Below are 25982 nucleotides of genomic sequence, written 5' to 3'. Positions count from 1 at the left end.
GATGCAAAAGAAAAATTTAACAAAATCCAAAATCCCATTCATGATAAAAATTCTCAAGAAACTATGATCAAGCTGATAAAGGGCATTAACAGTAAAAAGACCGGATGCTTCTCCCACAAGATTGGGAATAAAGGATAACCATCAATTTCATGTAAATTATACCTCAACAACCTTAAATTAAAAAGACTAAATTGATGCTCTGAAGCCAGCACTAATGTATGTCTGAGGCCCTTGGTAAAGGTATCATTACCTAGCTTATCTTGGGAAAGCCAGTTAGATGGCCAGTGAATAGGGGATTTACATAAGGAAACCAAAAAATTCAAAGCTCCTATCTCTCAAAGTATTGGACTTCCTCCTTCTATACCAGCTATTCTCAGAGTGTGGTCCCTGGATTAGCAGCATGTCATCACCTAAGAACTTGTTAGAGATGCAAATTCTCAGGCTTCAACTCAAACATCCTGAATCACAAACGGGCGGGGGGGGGGGACAGGCAATCTGTATTTTTAAAAGCCCTCTCAGGATCCTGATGCACGGAAAAAGTTTGACAACCACTGCTCTACACAATACTAAGGACCTCTGGCATCTCAGCTTCATTTAGTGTGGGCCTGCGTTGAATACAATTTTGCCAACTATTAAAACTCTTCTTGAGTTAAATGTATCTAAAATTATCTTGTATAAGGGGATCGTATTGATATTCGAAAAGCACATTCAAAATCCATTCTTTCACATGTTCCTGAAATTCCTGAAGATAAAAACGAGCAGTCACCGAATTCTTCCTACACGCTAGATTTCTTTGGATTTGGCCTCCAGGGGGCATGCTGGGCTCTTAACTCTAGTATGGGTTTGGGAACAGAGTGCAAGTGGCAAGAGAGCAATTGGTTTTTTCTCGTCAACTGACCCCCTCAGCTGAAAACGTCTTAAGAAAGAAACAACCACCTTCTCAGTGAAGAAACTGCTTCCTTCCTCAATCATATACCCACTTAATTCTCAGGGTCCTAATCAGTGCTCCAATTTTCGTCCATTAGATCCCGTTAAGGCTGTGACTTCAACAGCTGTGCTCATTCTGAAGCCTCAGAGCTGTTTTGGCTAAGTTCTATACCTGTAAGAAATGGCATTTTTTAGGCTTCCGTATGTTGGTTTGTGGATTTGAAACTGTTATTTACTTAAACTTTCCAGTACAGCCAGAAGCAGCCACTCCACCATCCTGACTTTTTCCCATTCTTGTTGCCCAGAACCTGGCTGCAAATTGGGCATATGATTTCATGTGACCAGACAGGATAGCTATTTTACAAGTGCCAGCTGAAGACAGCTATATTTTCCACCTAGATTCGCTGCCTAATCTAGCTCAGATACCTAATTCCTACTTCCCACAATTCTCTGGGGATGTGCTCCCCATAACGCCAACTATCCAATGCCAATTACTGTAGCACTCAGAGATCCTGACCGGGAGCAATAGAACGTACTGTTTATCTTAAGCACACTGGATTTACCGGAATGCTAGCAGAGGCTCACAGCTTCGATAAAAAGCCAAAGAACAGGTAAGAAGACAATCAGGAGCCAAAGGAAACTAGAGAGATAAAGCAACAGCAACACAGCAATAATCACGCAGCACAAAAGGGCACTGCTTCTGCCAGTGATGACTCACCTCACTGTCTTCCTCATGCCCTTGTGAATCGGAGTCCAAGTCCAGGACAGAAGTTTGATTGGCCGACTCAGGTCACATACATGGCCCACGAAGCACCAGGAGCAGAGAGGCATGGCCTCTTAGAATTCTAGAGAGGAAGGCATGCGGGATCTTCCCCCAAGACAATGCGCAATGGAGGAAAGGTGATTTGCCTCAAGAACTCAGATTCATGCAGCTAAGGAATCGTTGAACACTACATCAAAAACTAATGATGTACTATATGCTGGCTAACTGAACATAATAAAGAAAACAAACAAAAACAAAAAACAAAACAAAACAACAACAAAAAGAACTCAGAGTATTCAGAAAGCGAGAGTGGTTGCCAGCCAGCCAAAATAAGACAAATGAATTCTACAAAGTAGAAGATGAAATAAAGGGTAATGGGATGCAGAATAAAGCTATCCTTGCCTATCTTTTCCCAAAGCTAAACCCTGTTATAGAATATTTAAAAAAACAAATAAGTCACCTTATTTTCAAAATAGCTAAAAACAAAGTGTTATTTTTCTTGTCTTTCCTATATCAACTCTACCCCTGGGTAACCAAATGGTAGATGGTAGTAAGTTTCCTTCTAAGGAAATATTCTGGCTAAAAAAGTGAAGAGGGAATGACCATTTTGCAACCCCTAATACAGAAATGGATGTAGCACTGGGCATCGCTGTCCTTGCCTGTCTGGGATCTTGTGGCTTTCTCATGTGATCAGACAAAACATCAGTAGTATTAAGTTCAGCAGTGTTTCCCCTATGACTAACATATTTCTTTGGTCATAACTTCATCAGTAACTATGATTATGGTAACTATGATAACTACTCTGTGAAATAACAAATTAGGAATGCTAAAAATTAAATCTAGTACTGTAACACCCATGCAATTTTCCTTTCAAATTAAAGGTCTATGTATTCGTTAGGTTTAGGGGCACCTTGGGTAGCACAGTCGGTTAAGTGTCTGACTCATCATTTCGGCTCAGGTTGTGGCATTGGGGTCCTGAGACCGAGCCCCACACAGGGCTCCATGCTCAGTGCAGAGTCTGCTAAGTTTCCTTTCCTTTTCCCTCTGCCCCTCCCCACTTCACACGCTCTAAAATAAATCTTTAAAAAAATGGTTCGGTTTAGGGCATCAAAGAGTAATGACAGATAAGGATTATAAAACCTTAAGAATCTCATCCATAAGGATACCTTAGAAAGTTAAGGGGGAAACTTGGTTTTAGAAAAATTTGTCAGTAAGCGTAGACGAAACAATGACACAGTTTTTTAGCCCACCTGTCCCCAAAAACCAGATTAAGTAACTGAAGCAAAGATTTTTCATGGATGCTCAAACCCTGGATAAAAGGTTCTTGGGGAACAAGACATACACAAGATCTCAAATTATTACCTTCACAGATTATTTATTAATTACAAAAGGAAAACTGTACTTTTACAATGGAGAGTTGTGGCAGCCTCCACCTGTTAACCAGGTGACCATACTGAGCAACACCAATAAATGAGACAATCTAACATTTTATGGCTCCTGATGTGATGCAGTTAAGTACATATCATCACTACATTTGTAGACTTCTTGCCAAAAATGTTTATCCTAAATCAACCCAGGAGAAAATAAGGCAATCTGATAACTGGGGAATCTACATGAAGGTTATGTTGTTTTTCTTTGTTCAGTTTTTCTCTAAGTTTGAAAGTTTTCAAAATAAAAAGTTGGTGAGAATATAACTTATGTTTGTAACATTTCCATATAATACAGAAAACACACAAATTAAAGGGGTGGGTTTAAGTTTTAGGTTAAAAATCAATTCATCTCTCCAAAAGTAAAAAAGCCCAGGCACAGTTGAAGCAGAATTCCGCCTGATCCTTCACTGACCCAAAGCCATATCCTCTGTGACCTCTATTTTGTCACAGAGATGAACAATATAGCTTTTTCCTGTCTCTGCTAGGTCAAGACACAAGAGAAGCAAAAAGACAAAGTACAACTGACAAAGCACGTCTACTGGCTCCAGAAATAAATTCGAGATCTGGAAGCAAACTCTAAATTTTCAAAACTTGATTTATCTTTAAAAGAAAAAACATGTTAAAGTCCCTTTTACTTTTTCACTCAGGAAATAAAACAAACCCTGCTGAAATTCGGTTCAAAAACCAATGAATGGTTTGTTCTTATTCTTTAATATGACTTAAGGATCTACAGTAAAACAAACTAGAAGTATAGGTTCTTAAGTAAGCATTTATTGTACACGAAGGAACTAAATTTCAGTTTTGAAATCATGAGCTAAATGATAAGTCCCATGACGTGTCACACCATTTTTGGCTTTGCTTTATTGAAATTGCAAGTCAAAATTTAGTTAATATATACTTACATTTTGTGTGTTTGATAAAAAAACATTTACCCAAACATAAATTCCAGTGGAAAACTATACACAACACAGTCTGTTTTTCAAAAATAATCTACTTGTTTAGATCATCTTTTATATTTTTGAATGTCTGCACTCAAAAGAATAACAAAATAGAGGGGACCTCTGGGTTATACCTACATGTACTCCTGAAAGAGGGACAACACTCGCTACAAAGGACAAAATTATGAAAAATGGTAACCCTTTCACTTATATTCTGTATAGAGGGTAGGAGGGAAAAGGTGTGTGTACAGTGAAAGCCATCCTATGGTGTGTGTGCCAAATAGTGCTTACTTTTTTGCCAACCCCCTGACACTTCCAGACAATAAAACCCACAAATTCCTTTATTCTCATACCTACTGAAAGGCTTAATACAGAATTAGATTGCACCCTCATTAGGTATGTTACTATCCTGTATTGTGAATTTTATCATTTTAATCTTAATAAAATGAATTTTGATCAGCCACCAACCTACGAAGTTCCTCTTGAACCCAAAGCTGTTTCACAAGCAAAACAAAAACAAAGGAAATAGTAAACTAATTCTTCAATAAAGCCACAGCATCTGAAAGAAAAAGTGCCTAGAGTTCGACACGTAGGCAAGTAACTCAGATCTGTAAGTCTCATGAAGGAACCCAAATAACACCAACTTCAGGCACACACTTTAGACCGCAGAGATTAAGAAACAGCAAACTTTTCAGCACAGATATGGGCCAGATGAATTAACTGATGCTAATGACTGTTGCTAATACAGAGGCAAAAGCAAGCAAAGAGGAAAGCAAGCATACGAATCAAAGGTTCTCAAGCTTGGAGAGCTTTTCAAAAGTACACTTCCTGGGATCCACCCCAGATTAGTCCAACTGGAATTTCTGAGATTCAGACCCAGTATCAAAATTTCTTCACAAGATTCCCAGGTGATTTTTTGTGAATCCAGCAGTGAGGATCACTGGTATAAATACAAAGAAGGAAGACAAAGGAGAGGGGAAGCAAAAAGACCTTCAGAAAGCACTAATCACAATTACCAACTTCTGTTCAAAGGATCAATTTCTCCATTTAAATCATGCTCATTAATTTCACAGTACCCTCTACTGGTCAGGAAGGATACGTATTATTTTTGAACTACGGTGCAGAAGAAATTTCCCATTTTATTAACTAGTTGAAAGAATGTATCTAGAAGCAATTAGCGAATCTTCATTATTTATTTTCTCATAACAAGCGTAAAATGGTTTGGCAAATATTGTAGTGGCAAAAATGTTTTAAACTTAATCTCAACACTTAGCAGCAACTTTTAAAAATGTGTCATATGGTTTATTTCAAGGCTTGTCATCCTTGACACTACTGACATTTTGAACCAAATGATTTTTGGTTGCATGGAGCAAATTCTGAATGTAAGCAGTTTTACAATATTTAGTAATAACTTTTTTTTGACATAGAAGGCTGTTTCAACATAAATTATGAGTTTTAAAAATCACCTTCCTTTAGTACTTTTGTTACATGACCACAACTCCGTCTTTTCTGTTGTAGGATATTTTGCAGCATCCCTAGCCTCTACTAGATGTGAGTAGCAGCCTTCCTCCAAGTTGTGAAAACCAAAAACATCTATACATATTATTAGATGCCCCCCTCCCTGGTCCCCAAAAGGGGAGGGGCAATATGGCCTTCAGCTGCAAATCAGTGAACTATCCAATTCAAATGTTCCCGAAAAACTGATAATCAAAAAATATCTTTTAATTAGTGAAAGATGACCCATTTACTAATTAAATCTAAAATTCACAAATTTTTGTATACCAGGTTCATAAAGAATATCTCGTAAAAAAGAACGACTATAGTGAAGATTTATTTTTAAATAATTATGGAATTTGTGTGTACATGAATATTCTAATTTTTTAATCTAATCATCTTGTGATATATAAATCTATGCAGTACAACAGTTTAATCAACATATGCTGGTTGCTTTATTTAATTTTTCACTTTAAAGACAAGACCAAAACCAAAACCTTTGAACTTACTATACTTTTCAATCTGAAAGAACCAAAGAATAGCTACAATTCTAATATAGCATCAATAAATCCAATATTATTCTCATGAGTATCAACAGGCTATACTGAAACAAGGTGAAATAAAATATCTTACTCTGTACTTAATTTGAAGTGTTGCCACTGTATTAGAGATGTTTAATCTGAAAGATGCTACTATGAAGGTTGCAGACTCAAATGCTGATAATGGTTATTCAAAATTAAATTTATGGAATACCCAGAAAATAGGCTGAATTGGAACCTGCAGATAGTTTTAAAATACTCATTACCAACAATTTTTTAAAGACATAAAAGACTACTGTTTTCTATAATTGGGAGTTTTAAAATCGTCTCCCTTTAGTGCTTTCAATTGTCACATGGCCATAAGCCAAAGACCCAAATAATTTCAAATGATCACAGATACTAATTAGGCAAAAATTCTCATGTGTCAGTACTTTTAATGTTGTGTACATCAAACTATAGTAAAAAGATGACTATAAACAACATGCAGCCCCTCTTTTTCATGAACAGCACAACAGATTACAGTAAACCGAGTTTATATTCCACCATCAAGTGTGGTTCTCCCATTAGTTCACTTTGTGACGGGTCTGAAAACAAACAAAAACAAACATATTAAAGATTCTCAAAAAAAAAAAAAAAGATAAATTCAATGATTCCACTCACATGAAAATCTAGAACAGGCAAAACTGACAGAAAACAGACGAGTGGTTACCTGGGACCAAAGGGAAACTGACTGCAAAGGGATCAAGGAAACTTTCTGGGGTGATAAACATTTTATATCTTGACCGGGGGGACACTTACACAGCAGTACACATTTGCTGACATTCACAGAACTGTACATTTAAGATGAGTACATTCTATTGTATGTCAACTATACCTCAATACGGTTGATTGTTAAAAAAAAAAAAAAAAAGCCAACAACAACAGACTGAAGAAGTTCTCCTTTTTCAAAACTCAAGTTTTCCAGTGGCTTCCCAGATGACTCTAGGAAACAATCTCTAATTAAAAGACTGAGCAGTCTCCTAATCTAGTTTGCAAAAACATTTTATTTCTATTGTTTCATGCTCTGTTACATACACACACACAAACAGAAATGAGAATGAGAGACAAAGAAAATCTTTAAAATCTTCACTATCTTGTTTTTAGAGAGCAATCAGACAAAAGTCTTATTTTAACTGTATAGTACACGTAAGAGAGCTTTTAAAAATTAATGCTAACAGTAAGCTTCCAAAAAACAAAGTAAAGCCTTTTTCTGTTTCTGCATAAAAACCCAATGAACTGTAAAATCAGTTTGTAAAAATACATAACCATCCACATTAAAATAATGATTACAGGTCTGGATATTTCCTCACTGGATCTCCTGAGAGACTAGAGATGATTGTGTCACATTAGTTCAGCAATCTATATACTCTCCAGGCTCATCACACAACAAAGCAGCCTTAGCAACAACTGACACTGCTGTATTTATTAATAGCAGAGTAACTGCTATGGATATAATAGGCATTCACAATCTAAACTTATAAAAAAAATGTCTCCACATAAGTACAAAGGATAGGCAAAGATGTGTGCTTACAGCACTGCTTTGTGTTAAATGAAAAAAAGAGGGGCACCTGGGTGGCTCAGTCGGTTGAGCGTCCCAACCGACTCTTGATTTCAGCTCAGGTCATGAGATTGAGCCCCGAGTCAGTCTCCACATTGAGCATGGAACCCGCTTAAGATTTTCTCTCTCCCTCTCCCTCCCTCCACCCCACTTGCACACATACTCTCTCAAAAATTAAGCTAAATTAAATTAAATTAAAAAAGTGAAGAAAGCATCCAGCAATAAATGCATTGATGTACATACATACTGTAAGATACACACAGTATGCCAGTTGTGTTTAAAAAAAAAACAAAAAACCACTAAGCAATCTCAAATATATCTGACTCATTTATTTGTATGAAGACGCACAGAAAAAAGTCTGGAAGGAAATATACTAAATGAAAACAGCAAGTAACTGAAGAATAAGGGAGAGAAATGGGTTGGAGGTAATCATGGAAGACCCAAGTTTCAGCTGTCAGGTTTTAAATTGTTAAAGAATACATTAATTTTTATGACAACTTCCTTTTAAACTCTACTTTAAGCTTTGACTTTAATAAAGTACATGCTTATTAGATAAATCACTTACACCAGAAAACAACACACCACATCAGCAAGGCAACGGCCTGTGGTTCCAGCGCCTGCTCTGCTGCTTCCTTGCTGTGAGAGACTGAGGCAGGACTGAGCCTCTCCATCAGTCCGTTTAACCACCTTAAAGTGAGGGAACTGGAGTACACAGAAGACCCCTTTCAGCATTAAAAGTCTAGTCTTGACTTTACTGTTACCCTCCTCATAGTCCCTTCCTTGTAAAATGCGCAGATTCTTCTTGGCCAAGTACTTCCCTGATGAGCAAGCAAAACCCTATCACTTCCAACACTTAACTCAAACTCAAAACCCTCCAACCATATGGGCCTTAACACATTCTTATGTGTGTTGGGAGATTCCCTATGGGTCTCTCAAAATTCTGTAAGTCTTAGATACACTGCCTGCCTTTGTTCTAGACTCTCTTTCCAAAACTGTTTCTAAATTGAACAACCTAAGAAGACAAAGACTCGTCTGGAGAGTCATGACTCTTCTGGAGCACAGAACAGAAAGCCTTATTGCCTATCATAAAAGATTCAGATGCCCTTATCTGGGGGTTCCTCTACCTGTAATAAAATACACTGTATATGTGGCATCACCTGACCCTCCTCTTGCTACTCTGTGGGTGCTGGGGCTCAGGGAACCAACAGGAAAGCTGATTCGCAGCTACTGCTATTGTTGTGAGTAATAAACTGTCCTCTGACTCTAGGAGTCTGTCTTGTCTTCTGCCAGGATCTATGAAACCATGGCAAGCTAACCTGTTAGCTTATAGATAAGAAAACATCTTAAAGCCCTTCAGAGCTCTTCAGCTGTTTTCTCAGGTTACAGACCTTGAACTCACGGCCTCTTCTGACTAAAATATTCTTCCCTCTACTTTTGGATTAACTCATTCACACATCTTATAGGAATCAAGTTATGTGTCATATTGCCAGAAGTGCCTATCTATCCCACCAAACAACAAACTACACCACTATCCCTTTTTATTCCTAGAATTTATCACAGTTTATAATTATGTTTGCATTTATCTGTTTAATGCTTACCTCCCCATGTAGAAAGCAGTTTTGTCACCACTGTATAGTTAGAGCCTAGCCCCCATGCCTGACACATAATAAATATTTGACTGAGTAAATACTTAACAAGCACATTTCACTTTCTTTATATAAAATTATAGCTGATTTTTAAATAAGTGTATTTTTACAACTAATTTAAAGATAAAAATACAGAGACATGAACTATTACCTTGCTAATTTAAAATGAGGTATAAGTTCAATGTAAAAAGCTTAGGAATTCTAGATTTCCCTGCATTCAAAAAGTTCCTTCAGGAACGATTCTCAAAGGAGAGGCTCACTAGGCTTCTGTTGTGTCCACAGAATTTACTTACTGGATTATCAGCAGCCAAGCAAAACTAATATAATTTAATCCTGTTGGGTTTTTCTGTTTCTCCTGAACTGCTGGGGCATAATGAGCAGATGCAATACTAAAGAGAATTATATTTATCTTCCTCAGAACCAGAAAAAACAGAGGATGCTGTTTGGATTGTTCCTACTTGAAAAGTTATTTATCTCATACATAATAAAATTATCCAAGGAATTTTGTTAAAAATGACAGACTCTTCTTTCCTATTCACCACCTACAGAAGCACAAAAACTCTTTGGAGGTGGGAGCTATTTTTTAAAGAGAGCGTTTCTTATTTTTTCTAGTCATTTTAAAAACTAGTCATATTCCACAAATATTCTGAATACTGAAACAAAAATCATTGTTTAAGCTACCCCTATAACACTATATTAGACTCACACATCAGACTATAACCACAGGACATGAAATGAAGGACTATCATTAGTTGACTGATAATGACTGTAACCTCAGAACTCCATAGATAACTTTCATCCTTAAAACCAGTTAAAGAACAGTTATTATCATTAAATTTTGTCTTAATGCAATGAATAAACATAAGTGAATCAATCCAATGAGCTATAAACTCCATAAGGATGAGGATGCCATCAGTTTTGTTTGCTTCCGTTGCCTTGTACATTATTAGGGCTCCATAAAAAGGTGCTGAATGACACTTACCATTAAGAATATCTTCAAATCCAATAGTCTCATCATTACCCCTCAAAATATCCAGTGAAAGGTTTGAGCTTGGAAGAAATGGAAGACGCTGAACCTTTAGGAAAAATATGAAAGGGCAAGATTAGAAAAAGCCAAGGAAAGGAAAAAAACAATATTTCATGCTCTTCATTCTTTATTTGTAAAATTCACAAAACTACAAATAAAACACCAATATAACCGGTGGGAAAAAAACACCAGTTCATATTTTAGCCCCAAGCCAAATTTTTTTAAATTCCTCAAAACTTTACTCAAAATATATAAAGACACTGAAAATGATAGTTTTTGTTAACACTTAATAATCCCATCGACTTTGCATATATTTTGGGGCTTTGCTTTTATCTCAAGAAAACCACAGCATACACGTGATGAAATGCAAATACCCCAGCACCTAACGTCACATCTATTTCCTAATAAAGGTGGGATGATCAAATCCCTGTCCAACTCAGAGCATTATTCTTAGTAAACTGATTACTTCACTTTGTATGTTGTTTTGTATTGCTCATTGTAAAAATGTAAGTTATGACCCTTTAAAACAGTACTGGTAACCAGAAAGGAAGACCAAAGTCACTTGTGGGGCCTTTAAAAAGCACAATCCCATTCTGAACTAGTGGTATCTACCTTTTTCAAGTATTAAATACATACTTACTGCAGACTGAAACGTAAGTATATAGTGGGGCAAGCACACATTGTGGAGTCAGAGACCTGGACTCAAACTCTTCTGCTACTTGTAATACTACAGCTGTGTTTAAGCTACCTGATCTGTCTCACCCTCAGTTTCCTCATCTGTGTAACAGGATAATGCCACCTTCCTCTCCAACATACCGGATGGGGTGGTGTAAAATATGTATACAGTACAGTCACTGGCATATACTTGGTATTCAGTAAACTTTTATAGAGCCAAACCAAATTTTCAGTTATTGTGTTGTCGTCTAGCAGTTATAATCAGACACAATGCAGATTATTTGGAATACTGACAAAAGAATAACAAGAGTAATAGGTGGTCCATGATTATAGGATATCAGTATTTTAAAGTAATCATAGGGGCGCCTGGGTGGCACAGCGGTTAAGCGTCTGCCTTCGGCTCAGGGCGTGATCCTGGCGTTATGGGATCGAGCCCCACATCAGGCTCCTCTGCTATGAGCCTGCTTCTTCCTCTCCCACTCCCCCTGCTTGTGTTCCCTCTCTCGCTGGCTGTCTCTATCTCTGTCGAATAAATAAATAAAAATCTTTAAAAAAAAAAAAAAATCATAACTTTGAAATCTAAGGGTGCTGTTAAGATTATTTCCCCCCAGAAAATATATCCAGACTAAAAATATTTTTAATTACTAATGGCCTATAGAGTTTAGGATGAAAAAACTTCTCTAGGTTATCAAAATTAGAAAAAAATATACACATATGATATTAAGATATATATGTATATATTTTATTTCTATTTCTTTTATAAATATATATCTTTTTTCTTTAAAAGGAAAGTAGAGAGGATAGAGGAAGAAACAAAAATGAAGCTTTTAAGTTAAACCAGAGTAAGGGGCCTGGTAGGTAGTTTGATCAGATATAGTCCTGAGAAAGCGCCAAAAGCAGGGATGAGCAGGCAGTTGTTATGCATCCCAACAAGCAGGAACTGCAATAGTAGAGGGATAAAGGGAAAAAAGGGAAGGGGCAGAATTCTGGGCAAGGATTTTTGAATTAAATGGGATTAGAATTTTAGGCCTGAAATATGAGCCACATGTAGCTGGAATGTGAGTAGGAAAATAAAAGGGAAGCTAAGGATTCTGTGCCAAGCTTGTGTTATCTCATTCAATTTTCAGAATAAACCTAATAACCACACTCTGTTGTTATGGTTAACTCCATTTCATATTAAAAATGAATAATCAGAGGCTCAGAAAGGTCTCTAACTTATTTAAGTTCGTAAGACTAGTGGATGGTGGAGCCAAGATTCACATCCAGATTATTCTGATTTAGAGACACACATTCTCTTTTAGAACTTGATCCTTGGAAAAAACTTCTGAAATAGCTCCCACAATGACTTAGCCAACACAGTTGATGGCATTAACAGAATTTACTGAAAAAGACGCAGTAGTAGGAAGAACATATGCAAAAGCCAAAGGTGAGACAAAAACTTAGGACATGCAAGTAGTTTTAGGCTACGAAGTCTGGTGGAGAACAAGGAGAGGCCAATTCATGAACACAGCCACGTTAAGGAGCTGAGTTTTAAATTGAGGACAAAGTGAGGGGAGTGAAATGATCAAATCTGTATTTAAAAAGATTATTGTGGGGGTGCCTGGGTGGCACAGCGGTTAAGCATCTGCTTCTGGCTCAGGGCGTGATCCCGGCGTTGTGGGATCAAGCCCCACATCAGGCTCCTCCTCAGTGAGCCTGCTTCTTCCTCTCCCACTCCCCCTGCTTGTGTTCCCTCTCTCGCTGGCTGTCTCTATCTCTGTCAAATAAATAAATAAATAAATCTTTAAAAAAAAAAAAGATTATTGTGGCTAGAGCATGTATGATGGATCGGAGGGCAGCAGAGATGGGTGTCACAGTGATCCAGACGAAGCACAGTAGGCGATCAAAACTAATGTAGTAGCAGTGGTGAGAACATGGAATTGACTAGATGGTGAGAGGTATGGGTCGCGGGTAGGGATGTGCTGCGGGGTGAAATAACCAAAGTTCATGCTCCAATCTCTGCCTTAGGAAGCAACCTATTCATATGTGATAAGAGTATGTAAGGAATAATGAGTTATTCTGTACTTATACACGTGAAATGTGAAGTGCCTGTGGGACTTTCAATGGAGAAGTCTATAGGTTTACAGCTCATGAGAATTAAAACTTGGGAATCATCAATGTATAAATGATACTTGAAGTTATAGGAATAGACAGGAAATAACAGAATGAAAAGAGGACTGGAGATGGGAACTAACAAAACAGGTATTTCAGGGTGCAGAAAAAACCAAAAGGAACCTACGCAGAAACACCTGAGAATAAGGTTTCAGAGATGAGGGGGTTATCAGGAAAGTGTGGTGTCCTCAAAGCCAAGGGAAGGAGTCACTGGTGTAGTATATACCACAGGGAGACCAAACAAGAGGGCATACGGATGTCCACATTGTTCAGGAGCAGTTTCACTGGTGTGATGAGAGCCAAAAACAGTGGGTTGAGTGAACAGTAGGTCAAGGAGCATATACAGCAAATGGAGTCAACTTTAAGACACTCAACCTGCAAAAGCACACTTAGTGAGAGAAGGTGCTATAAAGACACTGACAGAAGTTTTGTTTTAAAACACCCAAAAAAAGACTAGAATGTATGTAAACACTGCTGATGAGTCTGAGCAAGTAGAAAGAGAGGATGAAGATATCAGCTATGGAGAGGATCCATGAAAAGGGAATTCCCTGACGTGGTGTGACCTGATAGAATCTACAGCACAGGTCAAGGACAGTTCTTACACACCTGGAGGGACATTTTTGAAGTTCTTATTCCTGAGCAACAGGTGTACTCAGCTGTATACGAACTGCTTATATGTAAACATACCACCCCATGGATATTCCTAGAGGCATTTCAAATTCAACGTAACCCCCCAAAAAGAGAAAAACATGAAAGTAGATACACATAAGTTTTGGCACTGAGCTCATAATTTGAAGTTTTCCACGTGATCTTCCTTTTTCTCTATGAAGTAGAAATTGAGGTCATATCCTGAAAAGGGGCAAAATATAATTGGCTATAGAGGAGAAGAGAAGGTAACCCCAGGACTGGAGAAGAATCCTTCCAATCCACAGCAACACACAGATGGAACATATCCTAACTGACATCCATAAACTCACCTGCTGCACTGCCTTGAACTCCATTTGTAATTTTAGTGGAGCAAACAGACCCTGGATGTTTCTTAGTGTGGAAAAATTCATTTTATCTTGGTTGAGCTGGAACTACAAAGGCAAACAATTTAATTTTAAATGTTACATTCAACATTCTGCTTTCAAAACGGCACTGATACGTATGTAACACAACACTTAAAGAATTTTAATATCCATAACTGAAATAAAAACAAAGTACTTTTATTATTTCTTCAAATATATACATCTATGTTTTATCCAGCATGCAGATGTACTTCACCAATGAAAAATTACCACCTAAAATTTGGATTTACAAAACTGATAAATTAAGGAATGTTTTGCACATTGCAAAAGCATTCTTACAAAATATTCAGTGCTTTTGATTAGAATTACCACAAAACTGATAGAACAAAGAAAAGGTATAAATAAAATGAGATCTAGAAACAGTTCCACACAAGTGACAAAAATAGTGAATTTCTAAGTATGTAAGTATGTAATTCAAAAGATTTCACAAGGGAAATAGTCAAACCCATGATACCACGCTGTTAATTAAGCTACGATGTTTAAACTCCACTTTTTGGGGTAATAGATTTCCAGGGGCAGAGGGACCCAAAACTCTAAAGTTTGTCCAGTTTGTATTGGGTGCTAATAAGCAATTTTTTCCTGGAATCATACTTTTACCAAACACTAACATTACTTCTAATAAACTTTTACTGCAATTTAATGTACTTCAGGCAAAATGAATCAAAGTGACTCATGAATCCTAATCATACAGTTCCCAAAATGGGTAGTAGATATGCTTTGCAGACAGACTGCTACAAAGGTCTGTCTGAGTTAAGGTACTTATTTTTAATTATACTACATTCTCTTGATAAGATTTTAAGTCATGGGTGGGGGGGGATAATTTTTAACCTACTGAGAGATTAGTGCCCACTTTAGACATGACCTGGGGCCATATACATGAAGTCTAAGGTAAGATACAAAGAGATATGGTTTTTAATTACTTTAGCTTGAGTATGAAATTTTAACAGATGGTCCTTAGAGAAAATATGCAATATTTTATTATGGGTATATAATCTGAAGATCTCACTGAAGGGTTTCCTTTAAATACTGAGTTATCCTCATAAGTAAATACAGTTTCATGTAAAAAATTCAATTTTATAAACTTTGATGAATATACCCACCTTGTAATATGATGTCAAACCGCAATTATCAATCAACACGTACTCAATTATTAGCAACCACAGGCAAAATAGAATCAGGCTCGGTGGCAATATACCACAAAACAGTCTAACATGGAAGAGGTTATATAATCTAGTTGGGAAGACATGACACATAGATCAGGGCTTCTCAACCCTTGGCACTACTGACATCTTGGGCTACATAATTATTTGTTGTGGTGGGTGGGGACTGTTTAGCAGCATCCCTGGCCTCCAACCAATTGATGCCAGGACCAAAGACCCTTCTCTCCCAATACTACTTGTGACAATCAGATATTGCCAAATGTCCCCTGGAGGAGGTAAAATCATCCCTAGTTGAGAACGACTGATACAAATAATGACAGTCATCTTCCACCACTATCACTACTACGGCTCCCGGTCATGGAGAGCTACTATAAGCCAGCATATGCCAAGGCATGGGCTACTACTAACTCCATTTTACAGATGAAGAAACTAAGACTTAAACAGAGATTAAGGAACTTGCCCAAGTTCACTTAGCTGCTAAGTATGGTGTCAAGAATCTAAACCTATATAGTTCAATTACACAACCCAAGCTAAAGGAGTTATAATAATTATTAAGTGCCACAGAATCCCAAGGACTGCCATTAGCTGGGTAAGTAATTAAGGAGACTACACAGAAGCAGCTGATGTAAACTGAGTCTCAAATGATCCATGCACTTTTTAAACTCTTCACCATTTGGGCCAGTCTCACTCAGATTTGTCAAAGTTTCTCTTAACATGTATTGTTCAGAACTGAATCAATATTCCAAATCTAATGGCCAGGCTAATACTTGGGAAAGTGAGACTGTACTCTCCCTTGATTTGAGCCCCATCTAATTAATAACAACACTACACCATCTTCCTGAAGTAGTAAGATAACCTCTTTCTTCTTGCTCTGAACGTGTATTTAGGAAGTCTTTAAGTTGTCTTTAGAACATGTATACAGGCTATACCCTCTTTGGGGGTGACCGTTCCCTATCTATTAACCTGGTTAAAACTGTTCTACAACTATTCAAATGTCTGCTCCTCTACAAAGCCTCCCACTAGCCCTATGCACGGGCAGTTGCTCCATCTTGGTCCTCTATACCATTTTATGAAGCCCTATCTACTGCTTGTCCTCCCGTTAAATTTTCAGCCCCTCAAGGTCACATTCATCTGTGACCTACTGTGCCTAGCAAGAGGATATGTCCCTCAGTAACTCAGGAGTTGCAGGGCTTGAGAAAGAGGTCAAGGCTAGAGATATGGACTCGAGGTCAACAGCAAAATGGCAGAGGAAAAATATAAAAGAAAACAGGATCATCAAATGAGGAATGGAAAGGGGGATTGGCCTTTAAAATTTCCATAAAGGGGTGCCTGACTGGCTCAGCTGATAGAGCATGTGACTCTTAATCTCAGGGTCATGAGTTTAATCCCCATGTTGGGAATGGAGCCTAGTTAAAATAGTCCATAAAAAAGACAAAAGAAGAAAGTATAGAAAGGAGCTTTAGTGAAGCAATTTAATGATAATTCAAAGCCTGCTCTACAAGGATACTGAAAATAACTCCTCATATTCTTCAAGGTCAAATACTCAACATTAAAATTGTCTTAATAAATGAAACCACATAAGTATTACTAAAAGTATTCTTCTACTAGAGGATAAAAATAAAAACATGGATAATATACTTACATTTTTTTCTGATAATTCAAGAGGATGGCTGGGCAAAAGTTCATTTTTCACACAAGGCAGGCTGAAAAAAAAATATTTACAAGGGAGATTATAAATCACTCAATACTTAAAGCTCAAACGCACATCTATCAATAGGTGTAACTATAATGGAATGGCACAAGGGAGTTTTTAGGAACAATGACACTTCTGTATCCTGATTGTGGCAGTGGTTGCAGGAATTGATATATTTATTAAAATTCATATTACTATGAATTATAACATAATGAATTATATAACACTTTAAAAAAGGTCAAATTTACTATATATGATAACTGTTTTAAAATGTATCGATTATAGGGACACCTGGGTGGCTGAGTTGGTTAAGTGTCTGCCTTCAGCTCAGGTCATGATCCCAGGGTAATGGGATCAAGTCCCACATCGGGCTCCTTGCTCAGCAGGGAGCCTGCTTCTCCCTCTGCTTAGGTGCTCTCTCTCTCTGACAAATAAGTAAGTAAAATCTTAAAAAAAAAATGTGTATTGATTATAGATACTAGTGGTCAATTCAGTAGGGTGAACCCTTCAAAAAACAGTGTTAAATGATGCCCTATATCCAGAAGAAATTTAACAAAGTATGTTTAAAATTACTATTATTTGATGACATGCTTCCTGCAGTATATAAAAAATCTAGGGGCACCTGGATGGGTCAGTCAGTTGAGTGTCCAACTCTTGGTTTCGGTTCAGGTCATGATCTCGGGGTCCTGGGATTGAGCCCCACATCAGGCTCTGCACTGAGGAGTCTACTTGAGGATTTGCTCTCTCCCTCCCCGCACTCACATGTGCCACCCTCGAATAAATAAATAAATCTTAAAAAAAAACTACATCTCTTCTGTTCAGGTCTATACATATTCAATATTTAATGTATCTTTAATAAACACATGCTGAACAATATGTTTGACATTTACTGAACACCTACTATATAAGGTCATACATTGCTAGAAGCAGACCACTGGTCTTTAACACTCTAGATATATAAAGATGACTATCCTCATTGCCAAAATGCAATTTGAAAGCTGAAAGGAACCTGCAACAATCGTTTACTGAATATTGTCTTTGTACAGAACATTATCCTAGAAGCAGAATGTGAAATGGTTCTGTTCATGGCAATCCGAAAGTCTAACTGGGAAGAAAAAAGAAGCATTTTATTTTCCAGTAGTTAATAAGATAAGGAGACAAATGGCTCTCCAAGTTAGCAGTAGCAAAAAGAAGAACCCTACCAAATCATGCTACTGGGTAACAGCTCTTTGAAAGATGCCCTATCCTGGGAATTCACTATTAAGACACTTCTCCCATTACAGAAAACATCCACTCTCATCCGTCCCCAGTCTAAGGTATATTACTTGCTATGTCCCAAATTAAATATATATTTATGGCCTATCAAAATATTTAAAGACTACCGTGAGAAAGAATTCACAGAAACATTTTATTATAACAAAGTCAGAGTTACAGTTCCCCTATATACCCTTTTCGAAGAAGATCATGACTTTCAAAAGGTCCACTTGCTGAAAGTTCAGTAACTGGAATACTGTCCTTTAACTGAGATCCAAGGCCTCTGGCATTCTACAACACAAATAAAAACACCATTAAATACAAAAAATGTTTTAAAACTCACACTGAACATCTACGTAAAAAACACTGTTTAAGCACTAGACAAAAAAAAAGTCTCTACCCTCAGAGAGCCCACAGTCTAGACAATTATGATGCGCCTTAGCATTATGGTAGAATGATTACACATGGTACACTAAATAATATCAAATTTGGGGGTAGGAAGGATTCCTGAGTTGATCTCTGAATAAAGTCATATCAAAAGGCATTCCAAGAAAAAAGAACATGGGTCAAGGTACAAAAATATAAATGAACAAGCTACAAGTAGTTTGACATGACCAGCTAACTATATGTCTAGTGAGGAAAAAGTAAAGCAAGGCTGGCAAAATGAAAAAACAGAAAGGCTTAAAAATGCAAGGGAATTCAGGTTTTATTCTGAAATTGATAGAGAGCCTCTGAAGGTTATGGCATGATCAGATTTACTTTCTCTGGAAAGATCCCTCACTTAGGTTGGAATGCTTAGTACAGAATGAAAAAAGTTGAGGACAGATCCTGGGGAATAGTATTCCTTAATGAAGAACAAGAAAGTGGGATTAAGAACAAACAGAATTAGAAGAATGTGATCACAGAAGCTAAGGAAAAAAAAAGAGAGACATTCAGAAAGTATTTGGCTTCTCTAACAGGGTACTCCCTATGAAAAATAAATCTAATCAGCATAGTATAAACAAAAACAAACAAAAACAAAGACTCACAGTATATCTGGTACTGGTGTATTATCATTCTACACATTTATACCATAAAACATTTAATCACCAAATATTTATTAAACATCTACTATGTGGCAGGTACTATGGCAGATGCTGAAGATACACGTCTACCTTTCAGGGGTTAGTCTAATGAATAGATAAATTAAGCAAGCAAATAAAATGCAATAAATGTTACAACAGGTAAAACACAAAAGCTGACTTTTAATCTTTTGTTGCTCAAGTACAATATCCCTGTAATTCTGCAGAAAAATGTAAAACAGCTACAGGTAGTTTGGTATCCATCCTTACCCTATTCTAGGAGAAACTATTCTGAGAAATCAGCATTTTAAATTGATTTCTTAATTTATTGGTGCATTTTATTTGGTCAGGTACTTTATCCTGTTCAGAGTTTCTTCAGTCTACCATTCTACTTCAGGATCTCACACCCGGCTAACTTTAACAGCACTTGACTGGGTCTTGCTGTCTCTTAACTTTTCCATTTTCCAATTCTACATATCAAGGTTTTCCTAAAACATGTAATTTGCCCCACCAAGCTGTTATAAAACCTTTCACTGATTTGCCAATGTCTTCTCTGAAAAATAAAGTCCAATGTCCTTAGCCTGGAACTCAAGAACCTACAAAACAGGCTCCCCTACACAGAAGTCTAAGTTGATCAGGAAGAGTCTGGAATCTAGAGTGGACAGTCTCTAACCTACTATGTGACAATGATAAAGGCATATAATCTCTCTGGCCCTGTTTACTCATCCTTCCAGGTTCCTGAATTCTTTCCACACCTACAGTTACATGACTGTACCTTTTCAAATGCATCTCCTGGTACTTTCCCACATAAACGTTCTCCTCCTCCCAGATTACTTCATTATAAAGTAACAGAAGAAAAGTTCCTTCTATGCACAAAGAAAAGGAGAATTCGGATTTCTGGGTTTTACTGTTATGATTTCCCCCAATTTCCTTCTGTAAAATATCAGGATTGGCACCTGATGTTTCTATTAAAGCAAAGGAGGAAAACAGATCTATGAGAAGTACCACTAGACCTCAAAATGTTTCTAAAACTTCTCCACAATAATCAGCAATATTACCAACAGAAACTTTCTAGATTTAGATGGCCTAATATCAGAGTCAGGGGCCATGGCCATTCAGGAGTCTTTCCCAAGCATCACAACTTTAAAGTTAAAAAGACAAAAAGGGGGTGGGGAGGTGGGAAGCACTAACAATACTGACAAACGGGGAGTAACAACTGTCTGATTTTTCCCCCCTCCAACTTCTGGCATACTATAAGTTCCCCAAAATGTCTGTAAAGGTGAGAGATAAAAAGCAGACTTAATAGCTGGGTTTGTTACCAAAGCAATTCTGAGGTCAGGGGTGAGTGAGGAATTCGAGGGCTCTGGGCCCCCAAGGTTAGCCCCTTATGGGAAGAGTAGTCGGCTGCGCCGCACCACACACCATAGAACAACGCTGCACTTTCGGATTTGTCCTTGCCAGCTCGGCGCCAATTACGAGGAAGAGGCCGGGGCGCGCTGGGGCACTTGGGACTGAGAGGCGCAAATCGAGAAAAACAAGTGAAGGGAATGAAGCCGAAGCGCTGCTCCAGGGACCCGCGCAGGTGCTCAGCCCGGACGACAGCCACGAAACCCCCAACCCCGTGACTCGACAGATCATGGCGCCCGAGGCTGGCCTCATCCTCCCGCCGCCGCCGCCACCCCGGGACGAGCTAGGGGGAGGCGGCCCATTCCTGCCGGGCCAGGGTCCTGAGCCCGCCGGGAACTCAGGTCGCCCAGGGTCTCACTCACCATCTTCACTTGCTCTGTGTAAAGCCTCTCAGCCCCGTTACCGTCAGCCGGCCCCGCCGCTCACTTCCGTTTCCGGGGTTGCCCCCCCACATCCGCCGGAAGTGCGTCCGTCCGGGCGAGGAAGGAAGGAGGGCGCGGGGCGCTGGGAGGGAGCCGCGCGGGCCCGGGGCTCCCACGCCTGAAGTCCCGAGGGATCCGGGGCCAAGGGCGCAGTAAGGGTGTGGGCTGGGAGGAGGGCGGGGTCGGGACGAGACGTGCCGGAGGGGAGGGAAGACGCGGACCTCCGCTTGATTAATAATAAACATTTACTGTTGGTGCAGTATTTGAAGATGTGCAATGTACTTTGGTAGATGCATCCCTTTATTTAATACAAAAGCTCGTTGAAGTAGATACTACATTTTTCGTGAGGGTAAACGAAGCATAGGTGGGACGAATACTTTGCAGTCTTTCAGCTAGTAAGGCAAAACTAGAACACGAGGCTTTGCCAGTTTATTTTTAAAAATCTTATGTCGAAGGCCTGCTATGTTCAGAATCCTGTGCCGAGGCTAAGAAAATAGAAATGAATCAGGCTGTTGCGGTTCCCGGGCTAGAGGAGCCGCGGAACTGTTGGGGGTGCGGGGAAGGGTGACATCGAATGAAGTAAGGTTGATAATTGCAGACATATTTTGGGCTTTTATTTATAGCAACACAATTCTAAGTGCATTACATCAACTATCTACTTTAGTTCCTTCAGTCATTTTATGAAGTAGGTACTACTATTCTCAATTTTACAGTCAAAGAAAGCAAGACAAAAGAGGTTAAATATACCGAAGAACCCATAATCCGTTTTCATAACATTATATTGTGTTGCCTTGCAAGTATAATGTGATAAAGTGGGCTGATACTGTCACCGTATAGTGGAGGTAACTTAAGGAATCCTTGAGCTGATAGTGAAAGGATAGAATGAGCTCGTTTGAGGTAGGAGAATATATGAAAGAACATCACTGGCATTTGCTTAGGTAATAAAAAAAAAATTGGGAAAGGAGGTCGTGTGGCTGAAGTTCAGAAAGTAAGGTAGAGAGTAGTGGGAGTTGAGGCTGTAAGTAGATGGAGCCAAGTTTATTATGGAAGCCTCTGTGCCAATTAAGGATGAGGCTTTAAACTTTGAAAAGCCATTGAGGGATTTCTAAGGAGGGAGGTGATAAGGTCAGACATATATCTACCGCCATGGTCCTACAACCTTGAAGTTCCAGGATAGTCCAGATTTTGAATATTCTGCATTGCTGTCCTTATCTTCTGGCTCTTCCATATTTACCTTGAGATTTGAGTTTGAATGTTTCATTTGCATTTTTTCCTTTCACTCAGTTCCACCTAAGGAGAAATTTTAAAAATCCAACTCTTAAAAAGAAATCATTTTAGTGTTGTCGATTCCTCACAATTTAGTCATTAAATTTTTGTTGAGCTTATGATTCTGGAACTAAAGAGAAGAAAAAGCCACTTCCCTATACTTGAGATGCTTTTATTTTCCTGGGGGAATAGACAAGGTAAATAAATGTAAATGCTTAATAGAGAAAGGAGTTGGATCAGGAAGTGGTTGGAAACAGGGAAAACAGGCTTTTGAGGAAGAGGAAATGTGGAAAGGCAGAGATTTGCAAAAGGGCATGTTGTAATATGAACAATGAAGATTTCCACGTGTTTGGAGTTCTGGGGGAGTAGGTGGAACAAGGTGAAATGATATTGGAGGGATTGGTTGGAGGTAAATTAAAGAGCCCGTATGGTGTGCTGAGATTTGGAGCTTTTTTTTTTTTTTTGAGAAAATAAGCAGTAATGGAGGTCTTTTCACAAACATCTGACATTAAAAAAAAATTATTCTGGTGGCAGCATGAAGAATATACTGGAATCGGGAGAAACTAGGAACCAGGATACCATTTGGAGTGTTGTAGTAGTCCACAGAAGAGATAAGGGTAGAAGGGTATCACAGCACATTGCAGAGACTTTGAGAAGCAGTGAAAAGTATTGATGGACCTTAAGAAATACTAGAATTAATGAGGCAACCATTGGAAGGAGAGCCTGCTGTTGAGACAAAAAAGAGATGGTCAGACAGGGAGAAGGAAAATCAAAGTGCTATCATAGCATCCAAAGGGGGAGAGAGTGTTGAGAGGTTGAAAAGTAGTTCAAAACAAAGATAGTAGTTTTAAGATAGCTTTAAAAAGATCATGAGGTCTCAAAAATAGATATTTGGTGACTGATGTGAAGGTAATTTCAGTTGAAGAACAAGGAGAAAAATTGCCTTATTTTGAGCCATATACACACCCATATTTATGTCCTTCTAAAAAGGTTTGTTACAGCATTAACTAATACAAGTCAGTGTTGAGTGTGCTGAAGTAGTTTAAAGAATTAAGTTAGATTGGATATTAGAATGGTTTAATATGTTTGCTTAGACTTTATGTAATTATGTTTGGAGGATAGACTATTAGTACTTGTTAACCTCTGCTATATGTCAGGCCCTATTCTTAGTTGTTGACATACTTTGTTTCAGTTAGTCTTCAATTACTCTATGAGGTAGGTACTACTATTATCCACATTTTACATAAGAAACAGGCTTATGTGCGTTGTAGCACAACGAGTACTCTATTTTACTTTACTTTCAGTTGTCTTTCTTGACTTGACTCTCAAGCTTTTCTGGCAAAAATATTTATTGAATGCATGTTGTTGAACATAGCAGAAGAAACCCATCTAGGTTGCTGGCTGCTGTTGAAACATGGGTGAGAGCAGGTGACTGAAAACAGCCAGGCAACATCTCAGGTTGGTGTAAAAGCATGCTGAGTTGAAAAATGCCCGTGGCATTGGATGAGTCCTCACCCCTTCAAAAGTAAAGAAAGAATGGTATAAAGCAAATGTATGCATTTCATTTTTTAAAAAATTTTATTTATTTATTGAGAGAGAGCCCGAACAAGGGGAAGAGGGAGAGAGAGAAGCCGACTCCCCCCTGAGCAGGGAGCCCAATGTGGGACTGGATGCCAGGACCCTGGGATCATGACCTGAGCCAAAGGCAGATGCTGAACTGATTGAGCCATCCAGGTGCCCCACAAATGCATGCATTTCAAAGAAGAGGTAGTTGAGTGATAAATGATCAAGCAGTAAAGTAGGGAACAAGAAGCTGTGTTGACATTTTTCTTTGTGAGTTAGGGAAAGTGGGAGAAAGAATAGACCTCACGGGACAGGCTTTTGAGACCTCACGGGACAGGCTTTTGAGACCTCACGGGACAGGCATCGTTTATGAGAAAGCTAGGTTTTAGTTAGGGCTGAGATGGGGGAAGACAGCTTGTGGCAAATCAAAAAATACCGGGAAATCTAGTTGCAATAAACTAGGGATGTCTAGCCTAATGTTCCAGGGGGCTTAGTGGCAGGCTTTGTGAAAGGAAGACCAGTGAGTAGCAGGTTCAGGGGCCGAACATTTAATGGTACCAGAGGAGTACAGGGGGCAGAAAAGTCAAGGTCCTCTCATTGCACTTGATGTGACCGATAAGTGTTTTAGTACTTAGTTGTGTTGATCTATTTCCACATCTATTTCTTTTCGACAAGCTTCTGTGGTCAGGGGCTATGGCTTACACAATGTTGTATCTGTATCTGGCACACAGAAAGCACCGGTAAATGTTTGTTGAATGAAAAGTGTGGGAAAGAACAGATGAATGGATAGTTGTGGCTAAAAGGCAAGACTAGGCTAATATGGTTGGGAAATAGGTGGAGACATGGGTGATCCAAGAGAACTTATTTGAAGAAGTTTTCAGAAGCACCTTCCTGGGCCTGGAGCCCAACCTTAAAGCTCAGCACTGTAAGCCAAGGCCCTAAATCCTTATCTGGTTCCAATTATCCCCCTTTCCCCCAGGGCTAGACTCAACAAAAACTGGCATCTCACCAAAAAGTCTACAGTTCCGACATCCACTAATATTAAGAGCCACAGATTCATTGTGTGTGTGTGTGTGTGTGTGTGTGTGTGTGTGTGTGTGTGTGTGTGTGTGTGATGTGCCCAGCCTTCCCCCTGCCCCTTGCAGCTACAAATTCTGGCCAGTCCTGCTTGGTCTTTTTTCCTCCCAGTCTCTGACAGTTCTTAGCCAGATGGATTCCTTTGAGCTCTGAAAGCAAAATGGGATTTGGAGAGGGTCTGGAGACAAGGGTTGGTGGCAATTGTTTTCCCCTCAGAGTTTAGCATAGGAGAAGCATGAGAGTTCCATTTTTTAAGAAAGATGGGAGGGAGAAATAATTAGTGTAAAAACTTCGTAAAACATATTCTCTCTAACGTACCTATTAACTAACACACTGTATGGCTGTGTTAAGTTTCAGATATTGTGTTCCCCTATGGGACTGTGGAGGGAGTTTTTGTGAAGGGGTGGTACAAATCTCAACTAAAAAAGAAAGTTACTATGTCCCAGAGGACCTGAAAAGAATCTATAAATTTTAAATAGTACACCTAACTCTTCTTTAAATGACCTAAATTCTTGTAGTGTTGGGGAAGGTTCAACGTGCTTAATTTCAGATAAATCATATTTACACATCTCTCTTTGCAAGTCCCTTCATAAGTGTTAAGGGATGGAGAAATACTTTACACCCAGTTTATTTGACAGACCCTTCTCTTTAACCCTGAAAGATGAGTGTTTCATATTTCTTCTAAATACTTGCTGACTATGATGTCAGATAGAACTGCTTTTAAAAGAGTGTCCTCTGAATATGAAAAGCTGGGTTTTGAGAATAAGTGCTAACGTGGACTCTTGAATCCAGGTGTTTTGTTTTACTATTTTACATCTGCAT

General features: G+C 38.5%; 1 protein-coding gene across 1 annotated transcript; it reads right to left on the bottom strand.

Annotated features, from left to right (window-relative positions):
- Positions 1-5983: 5983 nt before the first annotated feature.
- On the bottom strand, positions 5984-21349 carry POMP (proteasome maturation protein). Its single transcript, XM_002914761.4, has 6 exons — positions 21195-21349; positions 18558-18655; positions 17060-17120; positions 14165-14266; positions 10317-10410; positions 5984-6675 (listed from the first exon to the last, which is right to left on the bottom strand). The coding sequence occupies exons 1-6, from the start codon at positions 21195-21197 to the stop codon at positions 6608-6610; spliced, it is 426 nt and encodes a 141-aa protein (XP_002914807.1). The 5' UTR covers positions 21198-21349; the 3' UTR covers positions 5984-6607.
- Positions 21350-25982: the final 4633 nt, after the last annotated feature.

The sequence above is a fragment of the Ailuropoda melanoleuca genome, chromosome 7 (genome assembly GCF_002007445.2).
Source record: "Ailuropoda melanoleuca isolate Jingjing chromosome 7, ASM200744v2, whole genome shotgun sequence".
In the NCBI taxonomy this organism is placed as follows: domain Eukaryota; kingdom Metazoa; phylum Chordata; class Mammalia; order Carnivora; family Ursidae; genus Ailuropoda; species Ailuropoda melanoleuca.
Note: the sequence above shows the minus strand (reverse complement) of the source record. Positions and strands in the feature narration are given on the sequence as shown.

What these genes read in the sequence shown, in the direction of transcription:
- POMP (XM_002914761.4), bottom strand. An exon ending in AGTTCAAGGCAGTGCAGCAG is followed by an intron (nt 10,411 to 14,164) that starts GTGAGTTTATGG and finishes TTTTTCCTAAAG; the next exon opens with GTTCAGCGTCTTCCATTTCT. An exon ending in ATTTGAAGATATTCTTAATG is followed by an intron (nt 6,676 to 10,316) that starts GTAAGTGTCATT and finishes GTTTGTTTTCAG; the next exon opens with ACCCGTCACAAAGTGAACTA.